Here is an 18,374-nt window from a genome sequence, read left to right as displayed (position 1 = left end):
AGATTACGCGAGTTTTTGACTTGGGGAGTTTTAACTGCACTTTCGATGACTCTGATGGAATATTATTATGGAACTGTGGGGTGCAATTTCTTGATGGGAGAAACTCGCAGTTTCTGAAGTTGTTGCTTTGGAAGTTAGATTGTATAAATTTGTGTTGCATTGCTACGTTTCGTTCTTTTGTATAGACGGCGTTTAATTTTGATTTTTTTTTCTTTTATGGTAAGAGCAGAATTCGTCTCCTTTCTTAGATTTTCCTTGAGAAAGAAGATACAAGGCAAGGAGATGCGGCTGTTTATGTAGGGTGTTATCTAGGGTCGCCACCCCCAGACTACAAACCAGCAACCATATGGTTAACTGCGCAAGTCCACCACCACCACCTATGCCAAGCGGGTTTCATTCACAGGTAGAGAGAGCGTACTTCACACCCCATGACGCCTCCATGCCGCCCGTACGCCCATATCCCGCCGCTCCCGGTCTATACTGTCACACCCTGCTAGCCTCGGGGACTCAGCCACCACGCGCCCAGCCTAGCCTCCCTCCCTTCTCGCCACCCTCTTGTGCTCTACAATCTTAACACACCCTCCGCGCTACTAACTGCTGTACAATGCAACTTAACAGATACTCCCTGAGCAGAACAGATTTGGAGCATTGCTGTGAGGGCCAGAGTGGTGAGGGTGTCCCTTGTAAGGCCGGGGAACGCTGTTGAGGAGACTTCTCGTCCCTTCTTGGCTCGTGTGGTGCGAGCGAGTCGGGTAGCAATGCAGTCGGCAGCAGCCACACTGATAAGCGCCCGAGCCCCCAGTGAACCCATTGCACCCTTAGAAGAGGATCCTCCTGTCTTAGCTTTATTGAAGTCATTGCAATATTGTCGTGGAATCGACCAAGACTCAATTATATGAACAGTTTTGAGACCAAAGAAAGGCTTTGTTAGGTGATAGGAGGGGGCGGTTGGCGGGGTAGGGCAGGGCAGGAGGTATCGGGCACACAGCAAGCAGAGAGTGACTGGAGTAGACAGGGGACCTGGTAGGTGCTGCCCCACATCACTGCGGCGAGGGGCATGCACCCGGGCATACACTTTTCACATACACTCGTCGTGTTTCAGACGCTTGCATCCAGAATGAGGGATTGTGGGGATGGGATGCTTGCCCTGACCAGGGTTATCCTTCGGGGTTCTTCACCCCAGTAACTACTGACCAAGGCTTAGCTGACCTGCTAGCCTGGGCAGCTCACGGTCCCGCTTCTGGTCCTTTATACACAATTACCCTTGGTTCGTGATCACTACTGACAATTAGGTAACAGTTTCTTTTAAAAATCATGAGTATTTATCACGGTACGAGTCTCAAAAACGTCAGGCCACGAGGTATTTTTGCTGCAGGCGCCGTGTCTGCCGCACTGCTCGCGGTGCTTGTGTGATCATTGTGTTGTGCTTGTGAACTTGTCGTGCCAGACTTGTGTTTAGGGTTTTAGTAAGCCCCCACCACCAGCCGCAGTGGCGTGTTTAGTGCCCGGGCAGTAGGTGAGTGTGTTGAAGTACCCCGAGCTGAGACTGCGTGTACACTGACTGCCTTCACTCACCCGCAACACTCGCTCTTTCCTCGCCTTGAGAGACTCACATCTAACGTGCGAAGTCTTCCGAGACATAAAGTGAAGACACTCGCGCATGGTATTAAGCTAGTCTGCACCAAACTTTGTGCGTGAGTTTCGGACACTGACGCATCGACAGCTTGTGGTGACGCCGTGCGTGTGGTGGACGCGGAGTAATGATGCAACACCAGCCGCGTGCAGCACCAAACCACTGTCCTGCTTCCCATCCCACCGGCCCCTGCCCTCCCACTCATCTCTAGTGGCTCCTCTCTTCCTCCAGCTGACTACTGATCTTCGCCATCACATTGAACACTACTCTTCACAATACACAGCACAGTTATCTAATGCCCTAATAAAAGCAATTTCTTGGTTTTTCTCACTGTTAAACACTACTACTACTACTACTACTACTACTACTACTACTACTACTACTACTACTACTACTACTAGCACCACCGCCACATAAATTCTTGCCAGTCAGTTAGGAGTAGTTGTATAGTTCTTTTCTTTTTTCTTTCAAGCTAGTTAGTTAATTAAGTCCACACGACTTGAGGGGCATCTTTGTTTCAAGCTCTGTTTCATATACGACACTAACCTTGACATTGCACTAAATATCTCTCTCTCTCTCTCTCTCTCTCTCTCTCTCTCTCTCTCTCTCTCTCTCTCTCTCTCTCTCTCTCTCTCTCTCTCTCTCTCTCTCAAATTTAGTACTCCCTTGTTCACCACCCGCCTACTCCCGCAACGCCTAAGGGAGAAATATGGATTACCCAAACGGACGCTAAGTGGGCACCACAGCTACCCTCCCTCTCACCACATGCCCACCCACGCCCACGCCCACGCCCACGCCTACGGCCATGGTCACCATCACCACTACTCGAGCCACCACCTGTCAGACCTACTCAGATTTCACCAACCTCCGCCGCCCATGGTAAATATCCATGAGAGAATATCAGTGCGCTGCTCCTATGCACTCTCATACTCCAAGGGACGTGCCCGCACCTGCTGCCCATGTAGGCCGTCCTGACCCATGGCGACGGCCCTGCCTCTCTCCTCCTAGAATCGCCCACCATGCATTAGTACTTGTTCACAGTAAACAGAAAGGAAGTTTGTGTTAGCATGGCAGGTCCTTCTTCTGAGACTTTACGTAATTACCTATTCTTACATGCAGGGGATATTTGATTTGTATCAATATTCATGGTTTTGTATGTGTCTTATATATGCACGATACATAAAGAGAGATATGTACGTGTATGTGCACGTGTGTTCTTATTATGTGCGGATCTAGTGGCATGTTTCAGTACTGTGATGTGACGATCACAAGGGGAAGAGTGCCATTCACTCCTCAGGTGTGTGAACATGTCACATCATGAAAGACCTGATGGCTAATTCGATAATTGTGTATAAGTCTTTGGATCAGTGTGTTCACTTCACTTGATTTGCTCTTTAGCCAATGCTAAAGGACTAGGAATACTTTAATTTTATCCATAAACATTTCAGTTTTATGTATATATGGGTATGCTGTCAAGCATCTGGCACATTTTTTTTATAGCAAAGCACAGCCAAACCTTATGAATTATTAAAACACATTTAATTAAAAATAGCGAGATTTGATAAATTTATATGTTAAGCTAATGTAGTTTACTTTCTAATTGATTCGTTGTAAGATATTAGGTATGGGACAGACTGATTGACTGGGTTTTTATTATCAACATCCGGGCGACACCAAACGCCCCTGGGAAGACTTCGGAGGAGGGACTCTTCAAGAAGGTTACGTATTTGTTACTGGCGTCCCACAAGAAAGTAGAGGGAATTAAACTGACTAAACAGAATGTCTTAACATTATACTATCTATTTAGCAGTGCCTTATATGCTTGGTATGCGGGACAGCATCGTCAATCTGATGCTGCTTACTCTCCACGCTCACTCTTCACAAGCCCCACCAGGGTAAAGTCATCCTTCAATTGTTAAAAAGCGAACATCACTTGGAGTTGTTTTACGTAAGGAGACACTTTTCATATTTAATTACTCTTGACTTGATAATTCAGTAACTTATTATCTCTTATACATGATATATTCCACCGCTTTTACATATTTCATAATTTTCGTCATGGAAATCTTTTATATACCTTTTCTAGCTTGTTATATTCATCGGTAATTTGTAATGTTTAATTTTTATCGTCTTAGAAACTCTCTCTCTCTCTCTCTCTCTCTCTCTCTCTCTCTCTCTCTCTCTCTCTCTCTCTCTCTCTCTCTCTCTCTCTCTCTCTCTCTCTCTCTCTCTCTCTCTCTCTCTCTCTCTCTCTCTCTCTCTCTCTCTCTCTCACACACACACACACACACACACACACACACACACACACACACACACACACACACACACACACACATTCCCAACAAAATTGTTATTCAGTAGATCATTAAAATATATAAAAAGTTTTGAATTCATCGATGCCGCAACCGAGTGTAAATGTGTGGGATGTAGGGTGTGTAACAAGAACTTGCGGAATCCTTGGAAATATGTTTAAAGAAAAATTGCATGCATTCTTGTGTCAGAAAAGAAGATTGAAGACGTTGCAGTAGCATTTTTTTTATTTTTTATTTATTGGTTATTTATATTTTTTTGTTCTTTTATCTATCTTGTTACTGTTATTATTATTTTTTTTTTGTGTGTGTGACGCTTTTTTATGGGAGTATAGTGTGACGATGCTTTGAGTGTGACGGAGCAGTGAGTTTTGATCCTGTCTGGAAACCTTCATGTCAGTTTTGTAATGCTGAGACTGTTACAACATGCACAGAAGGATATAAAAAATAGGAAGTTTGGTTATCAATGCTGCTTATTTTGCCTTCATCTGATAAAGAATAGTAACATTTGATGATGTGAATTATACAAAGGATTGCACAATTCATAGAAGAGAGAGAGAGAGAGAGAGAGAGAGAGAGAGAGAGAGAGAGAGAGAGAGAGAGAGAGAGAGAGAGAGACTATAGAATATAAATAGATGGGTAAGATAAAGGTAAGTAGCTAAATAAAGATAAAGGGAGAGAAATAAACAAAATAGAGGCAGAGACAGATACAGAGATGACAGGTGGACAAAGCGAAGCAGATAAATGAACAGCAAAATATTCATGTGGCTGTGGGAGAGCTTGGAGTCAGAGGCAGAAGAGGGTCGGAATCACACAGTGTTTACAGACAGAGAGGGACGATGGTTAGTCTTTAGCTTGAGGCTGGATACTGGAATGATTTGGAGGCAAGGGGGAAGTGCATGCAGAAGCGGACTTGCAACAGGTAACGGGGAGGGTAAGTATTGGGATGACAGCCGCAACAACGCCGAGGGAAGCCAGAATGTTGCGGGGGCGGAGGGCTCGGAGCTGGCAGGAAAGAATTCTGCCGTGTGAGGATTGAAATAGGAGGTGCAAGTAGAGGCGGAATGAGTAGCTACATTGCTAAGAGAAGAGCTCACACACACACACACACACACACACACACACACACACACACACACACACACACACACACACACACACACACACACACACACACACACACACACACACACACACACACAGAGAGAGAGAGAGAGAGAGAGAGAGAGAGAGAGAGAGATACAGACAGACAGACAGACAGACAGACAGACAGACTACAAGATGGACAGATAGAGTGGAAGTCTTTGTGACCGGCGTGCTACATTCGCAGTATTATATTCATCCTTTGCGATGGCTCATGCAAATGACATGAATACTGACATAAATACATATACGTACGAGATAAATTGAGGTGTAAGTAATGAAGTGTATGTTTCGCTGAGTAATTAGAGTAAGTCAATAGATAAATATTTTATATGATAATAATGAAATGTGAAAATAACAATGAAAAATTAAAATTTCTAACGACTGATAAATATATATATATATATATATATATATATATATATATATATATATATATATATATATATATATATATATATATATATATAACCTCTTAGAAGTTAGATGTTTCTCCTTGAATCATTTTACCCTTGAAATAGAATGCTTCCTATATTGTTGCAATGCCACTATTGCTACTGCTACTACTAATATTATTTCTACACTATAATCTTAGAAGTATGTATAAGTAATGTTTCTCATTGAATTTCACACTTTACCCCAGCAAGCAAAGCCTTGCTACAATTTGTCTCATAGTGAAGTGTGTACGATATTGTTGAAACACGTCTGTACCCTCGACTTACACTTCAGATTTATTATTTTCATGGTTACTCTATGGTGCAAGTCTAAAGAATGAAATAATAAACTTACCGTTAATATAAGTGTTCCTCACAGAATAACATGAAGTACCCGTCATCATAGTTCTTGGGATGAGCACCATTAAAAGAAAGGTTATGTTTCGGAAGCGTAATGCAATGAGACGCTTTGTGACACTCGTCACTATTGTCACACAGTTACTTAAGGCATTTTTGGTACAATTGAAAGTGTAACAAACAAGTATATGTTTTTATACTACTGTGAAATTTTCCATAGTTTTATATTTTTGTCTTCAATAGATGTTCTTTGCATATTATTTTTGTGAATGAGAATTTTTTCATTGCTTTTAACTCCATGGTATGATGTGCTTACTTCTTTGCTTAGCTAACATGTAATGATATGATAGAGAGAGAGAGAGAGAGAGAGAGAGAGAGAGAGAGAGAGAGAGAGAGAGAGAGAGAGAGAGAGAGAGAGAGAGAGAGAGATTAACGATTATATTTAACAAAAACTAAAATTGATTACTTAACAATTTCGTTGGTGGTCGTGACAAAAATAATAATTAATAATAATGATAATAATAATAATAATAATAATAATGTAAATAGTAATAATGATAATAGTAATGATAACAATAATACTAATACTAATAATAATTAATAATATTAATAATAATTGATAGTAATGATAATAATAATAATAATAATAATAATAATAGTAACAATGATTAATAATGATAATAATAATAACGATAATAGTAATGATAACAACGTTAATAATAACAATAGTAAGTAATTTATGCAACTTGTCTCACACACACGAAAAGAACCAAGTAAAAAGAGAAAAAGTGGAAAAAGTCAGTTATTTAAAGATGTCCTTTCTTTCTTCTTTCTTATTTCTTATTTCGCGGAGAGATGAAAGTTTCCGGAGAAGGAGAAGGTGTTCGCAGCTCCGACACTCCTCTTTCTTAATTGTCTTTTACGTTTGTTATCAAATTATATTGTTGTTTTCAATTATAAAGTACAGAATATTATTTTTTATTTATCATTCATGACTTTGGAAAAGAATGATAATATTTTTCAGTCTTCCTATATTATTATTATTATTATTATTATTATTATTATTATTATTATTATTGTTATTATTATTATTTTTATTATTACTTTATTATTATCATTATTATTATTATTATTATTATTATTATTATTATTATTATTATTACTATATCATTATATTATTATTATCATTATTATTATTACTGTATCATTTATATTAATACAAAAGAATGCCATTTGTTTCTCTTTTGTTTTATGGTCACTTGAATGAAGAAGAGAAGGTATTTTTTTCCTTTTCATATACTCTGGTAAGTCTTATTAGTGTGATACTTCCTTGCCTTCTGTGACACTAAGATATGTCTTCTTTATACTTTTTCAGGTAAGTGACGAAGACACGTCTGGTTCAGCCGGTCAGCTCCTGCTACGGGTAGGACGGTGTGGCACGTTAAGTACTTTGTAACGCCCTTTCCTCTTTTACGAGTTCATTGTCGTGGTAACCTTTGTTGTATTGTCTTCTTTATGACTTTTTTTATCTGTCATGTGTCTTTTTAAGGGTGTTCATTATAACGTGTTTAAAGCATCTTCATTTTCGCTACTATCCTTCGTTTGATATCTCTATTTTTCCTTACTTGACACTTTTTACTTTTTTTTTTTTGTTCAGTTTTACATGCCTTTTTTTTCACTCCTATGCATGAGTTATAGCGATCCTCGCCTGCAGCACCTTCTACTCCCTGCACGGGCGCCACTCTTCAGCATATTTCATCTACTTAATCGCCTTCCACCCTCCATGTGTCGTGCCCCGCCCACTGTCACGCCCTTTCCCATCCCTCACTCCAACATCCTCCCCCTGGATTACTTTTCACATTTTTCCCAGTCATTCGCCATGCTAGCACCTCTGTATTTCTTTCTCATTTATGTGTCAGTTGTATCATTCGTCCTTTCCTCGCGAAACAAAAGCTCTTCGCATATGATCAGTGTTGTTTAGTTGATAAATGCATTCTGAAAAAAAAAAAAAAAGTATTTTCGCGTGGTGCTCCTGACCCCCGGAGGCCGCCCGCCAAACTTTGCCTAACTAGCCGTCGACTCCATAATCCACTTAATGATCCAGTTTAGTAATCAAATTGATAGCTTGGTTAGATCAGGGGCTTAGCGGCCATTGCTTACGACTACCGCTTGAGTATCGACCGGGTCTTGGCTGCCTTATTGCAGAAAGAGACGTGTTAAAGGATTTATTCAGCAGGGGACAGGCTGCAAGGGCTTCAGCAGCCGTAGGTTGGGGGTCTTGTACTGACCTGAAGCCTCCTGCTGATTGGCCAGCTATTGAGCGTGCCTGGCGCTGATTGGCCCTAGTCCCGCTGTAGGAGAAAAGGCTTTGTATGCGGAGCCCTTGTCAACACGAGAGTTTTAAACATGCAGAAGTGTGGCATTGGCTGGAGATGTTTCATGTGCAAAAAGGTTTTAAATTTTTAAGACCGATTTTTGAACAAGTATGCATTTAACATTCAGCCCTCCGAGATGACCATTTACTTTTTCCCCCAAGTGAGGCCGATATTTACAGCAATTACAACTGCGTATGGACCACGTCACGTAGGAAAGGTTGTGCATATTCACTCGTAGCGCGAGGTCAAAGCATTTTTTTTTTTTGTATTGCTAAAAGGTGCAAAAAGCGAGTCAAGAAAATAGGAAGGATTTCCTGTATATTGTGTGGATGGATTACATGGTTTTTCACCATGACAGAGCTCTCTCTCTCTCTCTCTCTCTCTCTCTCTCTCTCTCTCTCTCTCTCTCTCTCTCTCTCTCTCTCTCTCTCTCTCTCTCTCTCTCTCCCCCCACTCGAGAAAAAGGAAGCTCAGGTGTCCAGTCTTCCTGTAACTTATGAAAGTCACGGCCGAACCTTGGATGGCTGGAGGCGCGAGGTCCCTCCACTAGTGCCTGGCTGGCGGCAGTGGGCGGGACCTCCGGTGGGTGACACAGGCGACAAAACATTATTCCATTATTCTTTCATCTTAATAGTGCATTTTTATTGTCTCCCTTATTTGTCTTCTATCCTGTAAATTGTTTATTCCCTCCCCTACTTTTTATCGTCTACCTGACACCCACCACGCTCCACCCTTCCGTCTGTCTACCTCGCTGTTAGTTATCTTTTAGCTATTTCACTCACACACTCTCTCTCTCTCTCTCTCTCTCTCTCTCTCTCTCTCTCTCTCTCTCTCTCTCTCTCTCTCTCTCTCTCTCTCTCTCTCTCTCTCTCTCTCTCTCTCTCTCTCTCTCTCTCTCTCTCTCTCTCTCTCTCTCTCTCTCATGACCACAACACAAGTATACTTAATGGTGATGAGACTGTTAGCAGAAACTTTATTTTTTGGTCATGATAGCAATACTTAAAGTAGCGGTTCTGACGATGATAGTGATAACTTTTTCCCCCGTTTTTATGGTGATGGCGATAGTGGTGGTGTTGTGTGTGGCGATTATCATGACTGATGGAGAGTGTGATAATGATGATGGTGGTGATAGATACATATAAATGATGGTTTTACTGAGTGTCATGATAGTGATGGTGATGTTAATGGTTTGACGGTGATGTTATACGATACTTATTGATGAGAGAGAGAGAGAGAGAGAGAGAGAGAGAGAGAGAGAGAGAGAGAGAGAGAGAGAGAGTGTGTGTGTATGCGACTAAAAGGACAATAAATAAGAAAATGCAAACGCAAGTTACACCAAATAGCGAAAATATATAAAAAGATAGGGAGAGAAAAAACGCAATCAGTATATCAATTAAATCACTTAAATCTGCTGGCGAAACGGCCCATTTTTGCCCCTGCCGTGAAGTAGGTAGTGACGCACTCACTACACAAACCCGCTATAAAATAGTATGGAAAAAATACAAATGAATAAGTGGCAAAAGTGCAGCAAGCGTGTTTTTGTCACGGACTGCAGCCAGGTATTAACGCGGGCGCGGGGAACAATCCGGGATGAGTGAGGGACAAAGTAAATTAGGCAGAAGTGAAGCGTCGAGTCCGTCATCATCCCGGGTTCAGCGTAGATTTTCCGCTGTCTATGCGGCCCAGGAATGCAGCTGTCCCCGCCCCTCCTGCCGTGGATTTCATATGGCTAGCGGCTCCTGGCTCTGGTCGGCTCAGGCTCAGCTGGTTGGTGTAGTGGGTGGCTTTGGGGGTCCCGGGATTGGTTGTAACACGTAGTAATAAAGGCTGTTGCTCTACCGGAGTGGGAGGGATGAAGGGAAGAGAGCCGGAGGTGTCGAGCAGATTTAGAGGTTCTTTATCAGGGGAACATCAATCAGGTGGAAATTCGTACTACTGTTAGGATGAGGAGGGAGGGAGAGAGGCAGACAGGCAGGAACGAGCAGCTGAGGTCGTGATGGTTGAACTGAGATTGAGCGCGTAATGTGAGATGCAGCGGCGGGATGTTGGTGCAGCGAGGGAGACGTGTTGGTTGGAGATAGCGAATAGATATGTTTGGCTTTTATAAATGGTCTCTGTTGCATGATTAACAGAGGGGAACCATTGGACACTTTAGTTACGGGAATGAGGCACTACTAGAGGGAACACTTATGAGGATGGCATGTAACTGGAAGCCAAACTGCGATATATATTAAAAGTCAAGCACTCAAGATAGAAATATGAACAGTAAGTCCGCATATAAATACAGTATAAAGAAGTGATAAAGAAAAATTACCTTCTGTTAAGTATTAAGTGCAAAGGGGAGTTTAGAATTACTGGTTTATTCCCTAAGCCTCCCTACCGTGGTGGGAAATACCTATTGCTTACGCTGGTTGCGCGGTAATTGATTCTCTATAACCAGTTTTAATAATATAATGTCAGTTGATGATTAACCTCATATAATATCAAACAGCACCTAATCCAGATAATGTGCATCACCGATTTATCTGCAAATTAATCAGTTCTTGCCATTAGGTAAAAAGGCTGTGTGTGTGTGTGTGTGTGTGTGTGTGTGTGTGTGTGTGTGTGTGTGTGTGTGTGTGTGTGTTGCAGGGAACGTGACGTAATGAATATGCACGGATTGATGATGGCAGCCACTGAGTGAAGGAATGAAATGTAGATTAAATAAGATAAGACAATGGACGATACGTGACAAACAATAACATACGAATGAGAGAAAGAGGAGGGATGAATGCACACACACACACACACACACACACACACACACACACACACACACACACACACACACACATACGAGACGCAGTAATAACACCTTGACATGGCAGGATAAACAAATCTAATCGCACCCCAATTTTCCTCGTTCCTTCACCCCCGCCCCGCCAACCACAGCCACGCATTTCTCTCACACCTCCGTCTGTGCAGCCCAACTCTCCACCGCCGCGTCGTCTTCACTTCAGTTCTTTGCAGCGGTAAAAGCTTGCGTTGGTGTAGGCGATAATTGTTAATTGAAAGGCTAGATCATTTAAAACGTGAGCTAACACCCTACGGTTGGACCTGTTCATCATTGTCTGTGGGATCATTTCCTGGGGGAGGAGCACTGGCCGCCCTGCTATTACCTGTGTCTCACCTCCGTGTTTAGCGAGTTAAGAAAGATGACAAATAGTGTGTTTTTTTTCATTCTTATCTCTCACTTTTTTGTTACCTGTTTACGACTCAATTTTCTCACTTGACGTCTTTGAAGGATATATTGGGGCTTAATTAGCACTGCAGTCAGGTTGCTTCCACTTATCTTGCCTCGCACGAATGACTTGTCACAAATTAAGTCATTTATGGTTAGTTAGGGGAGACGTATTGTCCCAACCGACTATTGGTAATAACGTTCTAGTTAGTTCCGCAGTAAATTAGAGCTTGTCGCAGTTGGTAACTGCTGGCTGATAACAGCAATTTGAGGGATAATTGTTACTTTTTCCCCATCGGGTGATGACTTGCACTTATCTCTCTTTTATCTTCATTCTGTCAGGGATATTTATTTTTCGAGTAGTGAAATACTGGTGAGCTTTGTGTACGGTATTAAATAGTCTGTACAAGGTTTTAAACGTAATTATCACACTATCCAATGAAATACTGCTTCAAAAATTATATATATATATATATATATATATATATATATATATATATATATATATATATATATATATATATATATATATATATATATATATATGTATCCAGTGAGCAGCTGGCTGTTATCTTACTCTCTCACATGTTCCTCCATCCCATGACTTCCCTTAATACTCTAGTCGTCTCCTCGTCCTCTCTTTTTAGCAAACTCTTCATCCTCTTCCTCCCGCACCCTCCCTTCCCTCTCCTCTTAACCCTATACCCTCTCGCTCCCAAACCGACATATTCTCACACCCCCTCCGTCACATCTCTTTGCCAGCACCCTTCCCTCCCTTCTTCCCTCCGCACGCCCTTGGTCCTGGCCGCCACATAAAAAAGGGCGTGAGGGTGGTAGTTAGTGGGTGTGGGAGGAAGGGGGGATGGGGAGTCTTACCCTGGCAATACATCACCGCTGATTACAAGGCTTGGTTACTCTGGCCGTCAGCGAGGCGATGGTTGGCCGCTCACACCCCTGCATTACAAGTGTTTTAGATGAGAGAAATGTGCATTAGGTGAGTCGTGAACCACAGTGGCCCGCGTGGTGGATGTTGTTTGTTTACCTTTATAAAATCGTTTTCACTCTCGCCCTCTTCTCTGTGACATCGTCTGAACAGTGAATATCTGCTTGGGCTCTGAAATCTCTTCAGGGCAGACATTTGATGGAATATGTGTGATAAAGCTGAAATTAGGTGGCTATGAAACGATAGACTCTTTGCGGAGCTCAACACTTGAACTGCGTCTCTTCTTGTCCTGAGAAGTAAGACCTAAAGTATCATGACCCATCATTCATCACCGGTTTTGGCCTTTTCTGTGTTCAGATCTTATCAAAACAAGTTACATCTGCAACATTCATTAATTTTTTTCAGCGCCTTTGTATTTTGTATGACTAAGTATGAATCCTAAGACGACTTTTGCCTTGTAAGCATTCTCCTGCCAAGTGAAGTGCTTAGTTTGCTATTTTGCCTTCCTTCATAATTCAGGCTGCATGTAATGAGTACCAAGGTGTCCAGGGAGTGTCGCTGAGAGGAAGCCTTAGGGTGTTACTTATATTGTCTGCCCATGAAGGATGTGCAGAGGTCACGCGAGAGTAAGATCCGGGCTGGATGTTACTTGTCGTCAGGGTCTTTTAGCGCCTCTCGTGCGGTCACTTATAGAAGCCTGCCGGGAGGAGCTGTCACAGGCCTCGTTGGTACTAAATGGAGCTCCGACAAATTATAGGAATTAACGCCCCGGAGATCTGTACAAGACGACACCAACACCAACAGCAAATTATCCCTTAGTTTTTATGTCGTTTTTTTCTTTCGTTGGTATGAATCTATCTTCCCTTCTCTCCTTTCCTCCCTCCTTTTCTCTCCTCTCCCTTCTTCCAACCATTCGTTCTCCTTTCTTTCACTTCGCTTGCCCTCCTTGTCCTCCATCCCTTTCGCCTGCTTCCTCTCTTTCCTTTACCCACAGTCTCTTTAATCTTGTTTCACACCTATTAGTGTATTTTTATTTAATTTTAAATGCTTCCATTTTCATTGTTTTTTATTTAATAAAATTCTTTTCATTACCATTTTTTTCATGTACATGTCACGCCTTTTTACGTTACCTAAACTTTCCTTTTTAAGTCTTACTTTACTTTTAAATTAAAATTCTTATTCGTATTTCTCGTTTGTTTCGTATTCCTTGCGTTTTCCGAGTTTCTTTTGTGTGTTCTTTGTACCCAAACTTAATTATTTTTCCTCTGTTTCTCCTCCCCTCCATTCCTCCCTCCCATCCTTTCCAGGTCAGGGTGCTCCTAGAAAAGTGGAGACCCCATCTTGTATGCAGGGAGACCGTCTCTTGTTTTCCCTGGAGCTAGGTATCCGCCCCTCCCCTTCCTCCTTCCCTCTCTCCATCTATTTCTCAGTCCTTTTCTCTTTTATATGTATTTAACCTATTCCCTTTGCTTTCATGCTTGATTATTGTCCAAAGGTCCTTCTTGTTATTTTGTTGTTTTAGTTCTTCGAGTGAGTCAGAGTCTTGGTGTCTTCCTCATCCGTTCCATCCTGTCTCTCTCCCTTGTGTTCGTATGTTGGATCTCCTATAAGGACGAGTGTCAGGGGATGAACATTTTACTGATCATTCTTCACAACGCAGGAAGGCAGAGCAAGTTCAACTTAAGGATTAGATTATCAATGAATCCATTTCCCTTCCTCTCAAAGTCTATAAGGTACAGTCACCCTAAGCAGTGTCTGAATAGATCCTAGAATTTCTAACCCTGCAAGATTCATCATGGATTATGTTCCATGAAAATATTAGCTCAAGTGTATTGAAATGCTGAAGATGTACGAGTAGTATATTCTTTCGCCTTTGGGGTAGTAATAAGAGTTGATATCCTTAGTTTATGTAGTAGTTTAATAATTGCTCTTGAAACACCACCGTCAGTCTCGAATCACTGCTTGGCCAGATACATTGCCTGTCCACACACATGTATCTTCCTTTATATACACTATTAAGGAAATATCGATATTATACCTTGGCAAATCTGAAGCACAAAATCGTAAGAAACCCGGATGTGACTGGCGTCCTTGTGCTGCAGGGTAAGAAGTCTCCATCCATCAGAGGCTGAAAGGTCAAGGCGATGGAAATTGCAGCAAATGCAAAAAGTGGTTTAGTGCATGTTCCTCCACTTTGTCCAGGGATGATCATGTCCTTAGGGGGAAGGAAAAGAAAGATAAGAATGCCTTAAGTCCGCCTCCGCTTCCTTGTTATGATTATCGCGAATACTTCTCATTTGTTATGAGTATTCGCTTACCTGTTGCAGAAATAATTGATAAATATCGCAAAAGGATTGGTAGAATAGAAATTATCATGAAAAGTTGCATTAATTATAAGATTTTTCGTCTTCCCACACACACACACACACACACACACACACACACACACACACACACACACACACACACACACACACACACACACACACACACACACACACACACACACTACGCTTCACTTTCTGCATATTCAGATCAAAAGAGAAAATGCAGTTCTCGTATTATTCTTTTAACGAAGAAAGACGATGATGATGAAATTATGCAAAACTCAGTGTGTATTATTTCAACGAGAGAACAAAATTATGCGAGAGTTAGCGAGTGATATTTCAATAAGAGAAGGTTAGCGAGCGAGTGAGTATGAAAACTGAAACAGTAAATAAATAAACGGTAACAATTTTGAGATCACGGGGCGATTTATGTATCGAAATCGGTCTCCTGTGTGTCCGCCATGATTCTTTTAGCCCTTCACTGCCTCGAGGGGAGAGCCCAAACAAATAAATAGGACGACTAAATTCCCACGAAAATGTGTATATGAGAATTGCAGCGCCCTCTCCCTCCCTTTCCCCCACCACGTATCCTTCCCTCTCCCCTTCTGCACTTCCTCCCACCCTTACCTTCCTTCCTTCATCCTCCCCACATCACCATCACCACCACCACTATCTCCACCAGAAACATTAGCTTTACCTATGCCACATCAAACACTAACCTGGTCTAACCTTTGGAATTTTGGTTCTGGACACCTTGAGAGAGAGAGAGAGAGAGAGAGAGAGAGAGAGAGAGAGAGAGAGAGTATGGAGGCGACAACGGGAGACTCTCATCATCCTGTCATATATATTTTTATTAGGGTGTGTCGCAGAGAGCCAATCTGGGTAAAAGCTCCGGAGGGGGCGTGGTGCCGCATCGACGTGGCGCGAGGGAGGGACGGAGGGAGGGAAAGTGTCGAGAGAGAGAGAGAGAGAGAGAGAGAGAGAGAGAGAGAGAGAGAGAGAGAGAGAGATGATGGTCAGTAACAAAAAATCACCCAAGGGCACCACGTGGAGGCCTGAAATGCACTGAATCTTAGTTTTCCTTACTTACTCATCCTTTCCTCTTCACTTTCCAGCTGCCCACACTGTTGTTACGTTCGAGTGTCTCATTTCTAAGACATGGCGGTACTAAACTAATGAATGTACCTTTCCGAGAATAGAATTTTTACTACAACTTCTGCTACCGCTAATAGTACTACTCCTACTATCACTACTACTACTCTTTAACGTAAGTAATTTCGCAAGACATAGAGCTACTAAAGTAATGAATTCCTCTTTCAAAGAATATAGATTTTACTACTACTACTACTACTACTACTACTGGTAATAATGATAGCAATAACAATGCCTTAAGTCTACGGAGAGCCACGCCTTCAGCCACTGTATTCTTCTATGCGCGGTAATGAAATGCAAACTTTACCCTCTGGTCCACACTCGGCGCCCAGTCATCCTCCGCCGCCTCCTTGTCCAAGTACAGGAGTGGCTGGTGCTACCTTAGGAACATGAGACAATAATAAAGCAACAAAATGCTCTCTCTCTCTTTTTCTCTGTTCATCAAATGATTGTGTTAGTAGGCTGGCTTCAAGGATATTTGTGTATAATATAGTTGTATGAGGCAGTAGATGTATAAAGTTATCAGAAGGGAAAGTAAGCTGATTAAATAGTATACTGGATCTGAATTTAATTATCATTCTTTTTGTTTTACTTGGATGATTCTGTTTACAAAGGCATTGAGATATATTTTGCAGCAACTTCATGTAATATCCCTATTAAGCAGAGAGAGAGAGAGAGAGAGAGAGAGAGAGAGAGAGAGAGAGAGAGAGAGAGAGAGAGAGAGAGAGAGAGACTGACAAACGGAAAAAAAGAGAAGTGGGCTAGACAGACAGACGGACAGACTGAAAGGTGTGCCTCCAACCGCAATGGGCAGAAAGAAAAAGACTGGTCAGTAATTTTGAAAGTGTGTTTTGATTAAATTTCTGCACAATAATTCTCCGCCTCATTTAAGCTCCGCGTGTATTAGTCAGACCGGGGCTTCTGTAGATCCCATACCTGTCCTGCTAATGGTGCTGCTACTGCTCTTCTGCTGGTGTTAGGGCAGAGTAACCCGTCAACTCTTACACTTTATTTTTCTTTAATACCTCGATGTCTTGAGGTAAACACTGTCGAGGTTTCCTAAATTTCGCCCTTAATTGTTGGGGGCGAAAAATGGCGAGGTCATGACAGGTGGGCAAACTTTCACACGGACTGGAGCCACGACAGCCAGCCCACTTGATTGTTCACTCAAGTATGGTCCTTCATTTTTGCCTCACACCCCCTCCCCCACCTCACCTGTCTCAGCAACTCCCCCTTTTCCCTGCGTGCCTCCCTTCCTCGTGTCCTTTCCCTCTCTCTTCCCTCTCCTTTCTTCGCATTTTCCTCTTGCATCTTTATTTTCCCTTTCATGCCTACCCTCCTTGTTTTTCACCCGTCTACCTTCGTTTTCTTCATGCTGTATTGCTCAGTTCACCTCGGGCATCATATTCTGCCTTCCTCAGTGCACGACCTAACCTACTATCACTCTCTATCAGTCGTAATCAGCCTAGTCAGTTGCTATCTATTTCCCTTCCACATTTAGCCTCATCCCTTATCAGTACTCCTCTCGCCTACACAACATTTTTACTTGCTATGATCACCATCTTCATTAGAATATACGTATGCATCTGTATATTTGCTCATATCAATGTTTCTCTGTATGCATTTATTGATTACCTAGCTATCTATGTATCCGTCTATCTTTATATATAAGTATTTATCTATCTATCTGTCCAGTCTTCATAAATCGAGTTACTTTATACATGTATTCTAAAACGTATATAAAAGTAATAAAAATTTTATAGAGGTCTGAACGCGAATACACACACACACACACACACACACACACACACACACACACACACACACACACACACACACACACACACACACACACACACACACACCGCACGCTCGACTCACAATCGAGAAGGCCGGGTTCGAGTCCCGGCGCGGCGAGGCAAATGGGCAAGCCTCTTAATGTGTGGCCCCTGTTCACCTAGCAGTAAATAGGTACGGGATGTAACTCGAGGGGTTGTGGCCTCGCTTTCCCCGTGTGTGGAGTGTGTTGTGGTCTCAGTCTTACCCGAAGATCGGTCTATGAGCTCTGAGCTCGCTCCGTAATGGGGAAGACTGGCTGGGTGACCAGTAGGCGACCGTGGTGGTGAATTACACACAACACACAACACACACACGAGGGAACACACACACACACACACACACACACACACACACACACACACACACACACACACACACACACACACACACACACACACACACACACACACACACACACACGAGGGAAGGTACAGTACATACACACAGCGGGTCACCAGAGCAGAACAGTCAACTTTCCCTGGCGTGGAGTGGCCGTCACCCTTCCTTCCCTACACGAAGATTCCTTGGTCACTGTGATTGGAGGCGACACCCACAAGAAGCCTCGTGAAGAAAGAGCAATATGACCTGTCTGGACTTGAAATGCCACTGAACTACTTAGACTTCGTAGTGTTGAAAAGC

The 18,374-nt window shown here is 42.4% G+C and overlaps 1 protein-coding gene across 2 annotated transcripts in view; it reads left to right on the top strand.

The window, feature by feature from the left end:
* The first annotated feature begins 1,338 nt into the window (after positions 1 to 1,338).
* The window catches only part of LOC123498943 (zinc finger protein 384-like), a 426,364-nt gene continuing 409,328 nt past the window's right edge, over positions 1,339 to 18,374 (top strand). Inside the window, exon 1 of one of the 2 annotated variants that reach the window (XM_045246519.1) lies at positions 1,339 to 2,512. In XM_045246519.1, the coding sequence (XP_045102454.1) occupies positions 2,399 to 2,512 (114 nt within the window). In that variant the 5' untranslated portion in view covers positions 1,339 to 2,398. The remainder of the gene's footprint in view (positions 2,513 to 18,374) is intronic. The other variant, XM_045246520.1, reaches the window with a different exon arrangement.

The sequence above is a fragment of the Portunus trituberculatus genome, chromosome 48 (genome assembly GCF_017591435.1).
Source record: "Portunus trituberculatus isolate SZX2019 chromosome 48, ASM1759143v1, whole genome shotgun sequence".
In the NCBI taxonomy this organism is placed as follows: domain Eukaryota; kingdom Metazoa; phylum Arthropoda; class Malacostraca; order Decapoda; family Portunidae; genus Portunus; species Portunus trituberculatus.
The sequence above is the reverse complement of the archived record's forward strand: the minus strand, read 5'-3'. Positions and strand labels throughout refer to the sequence as shown.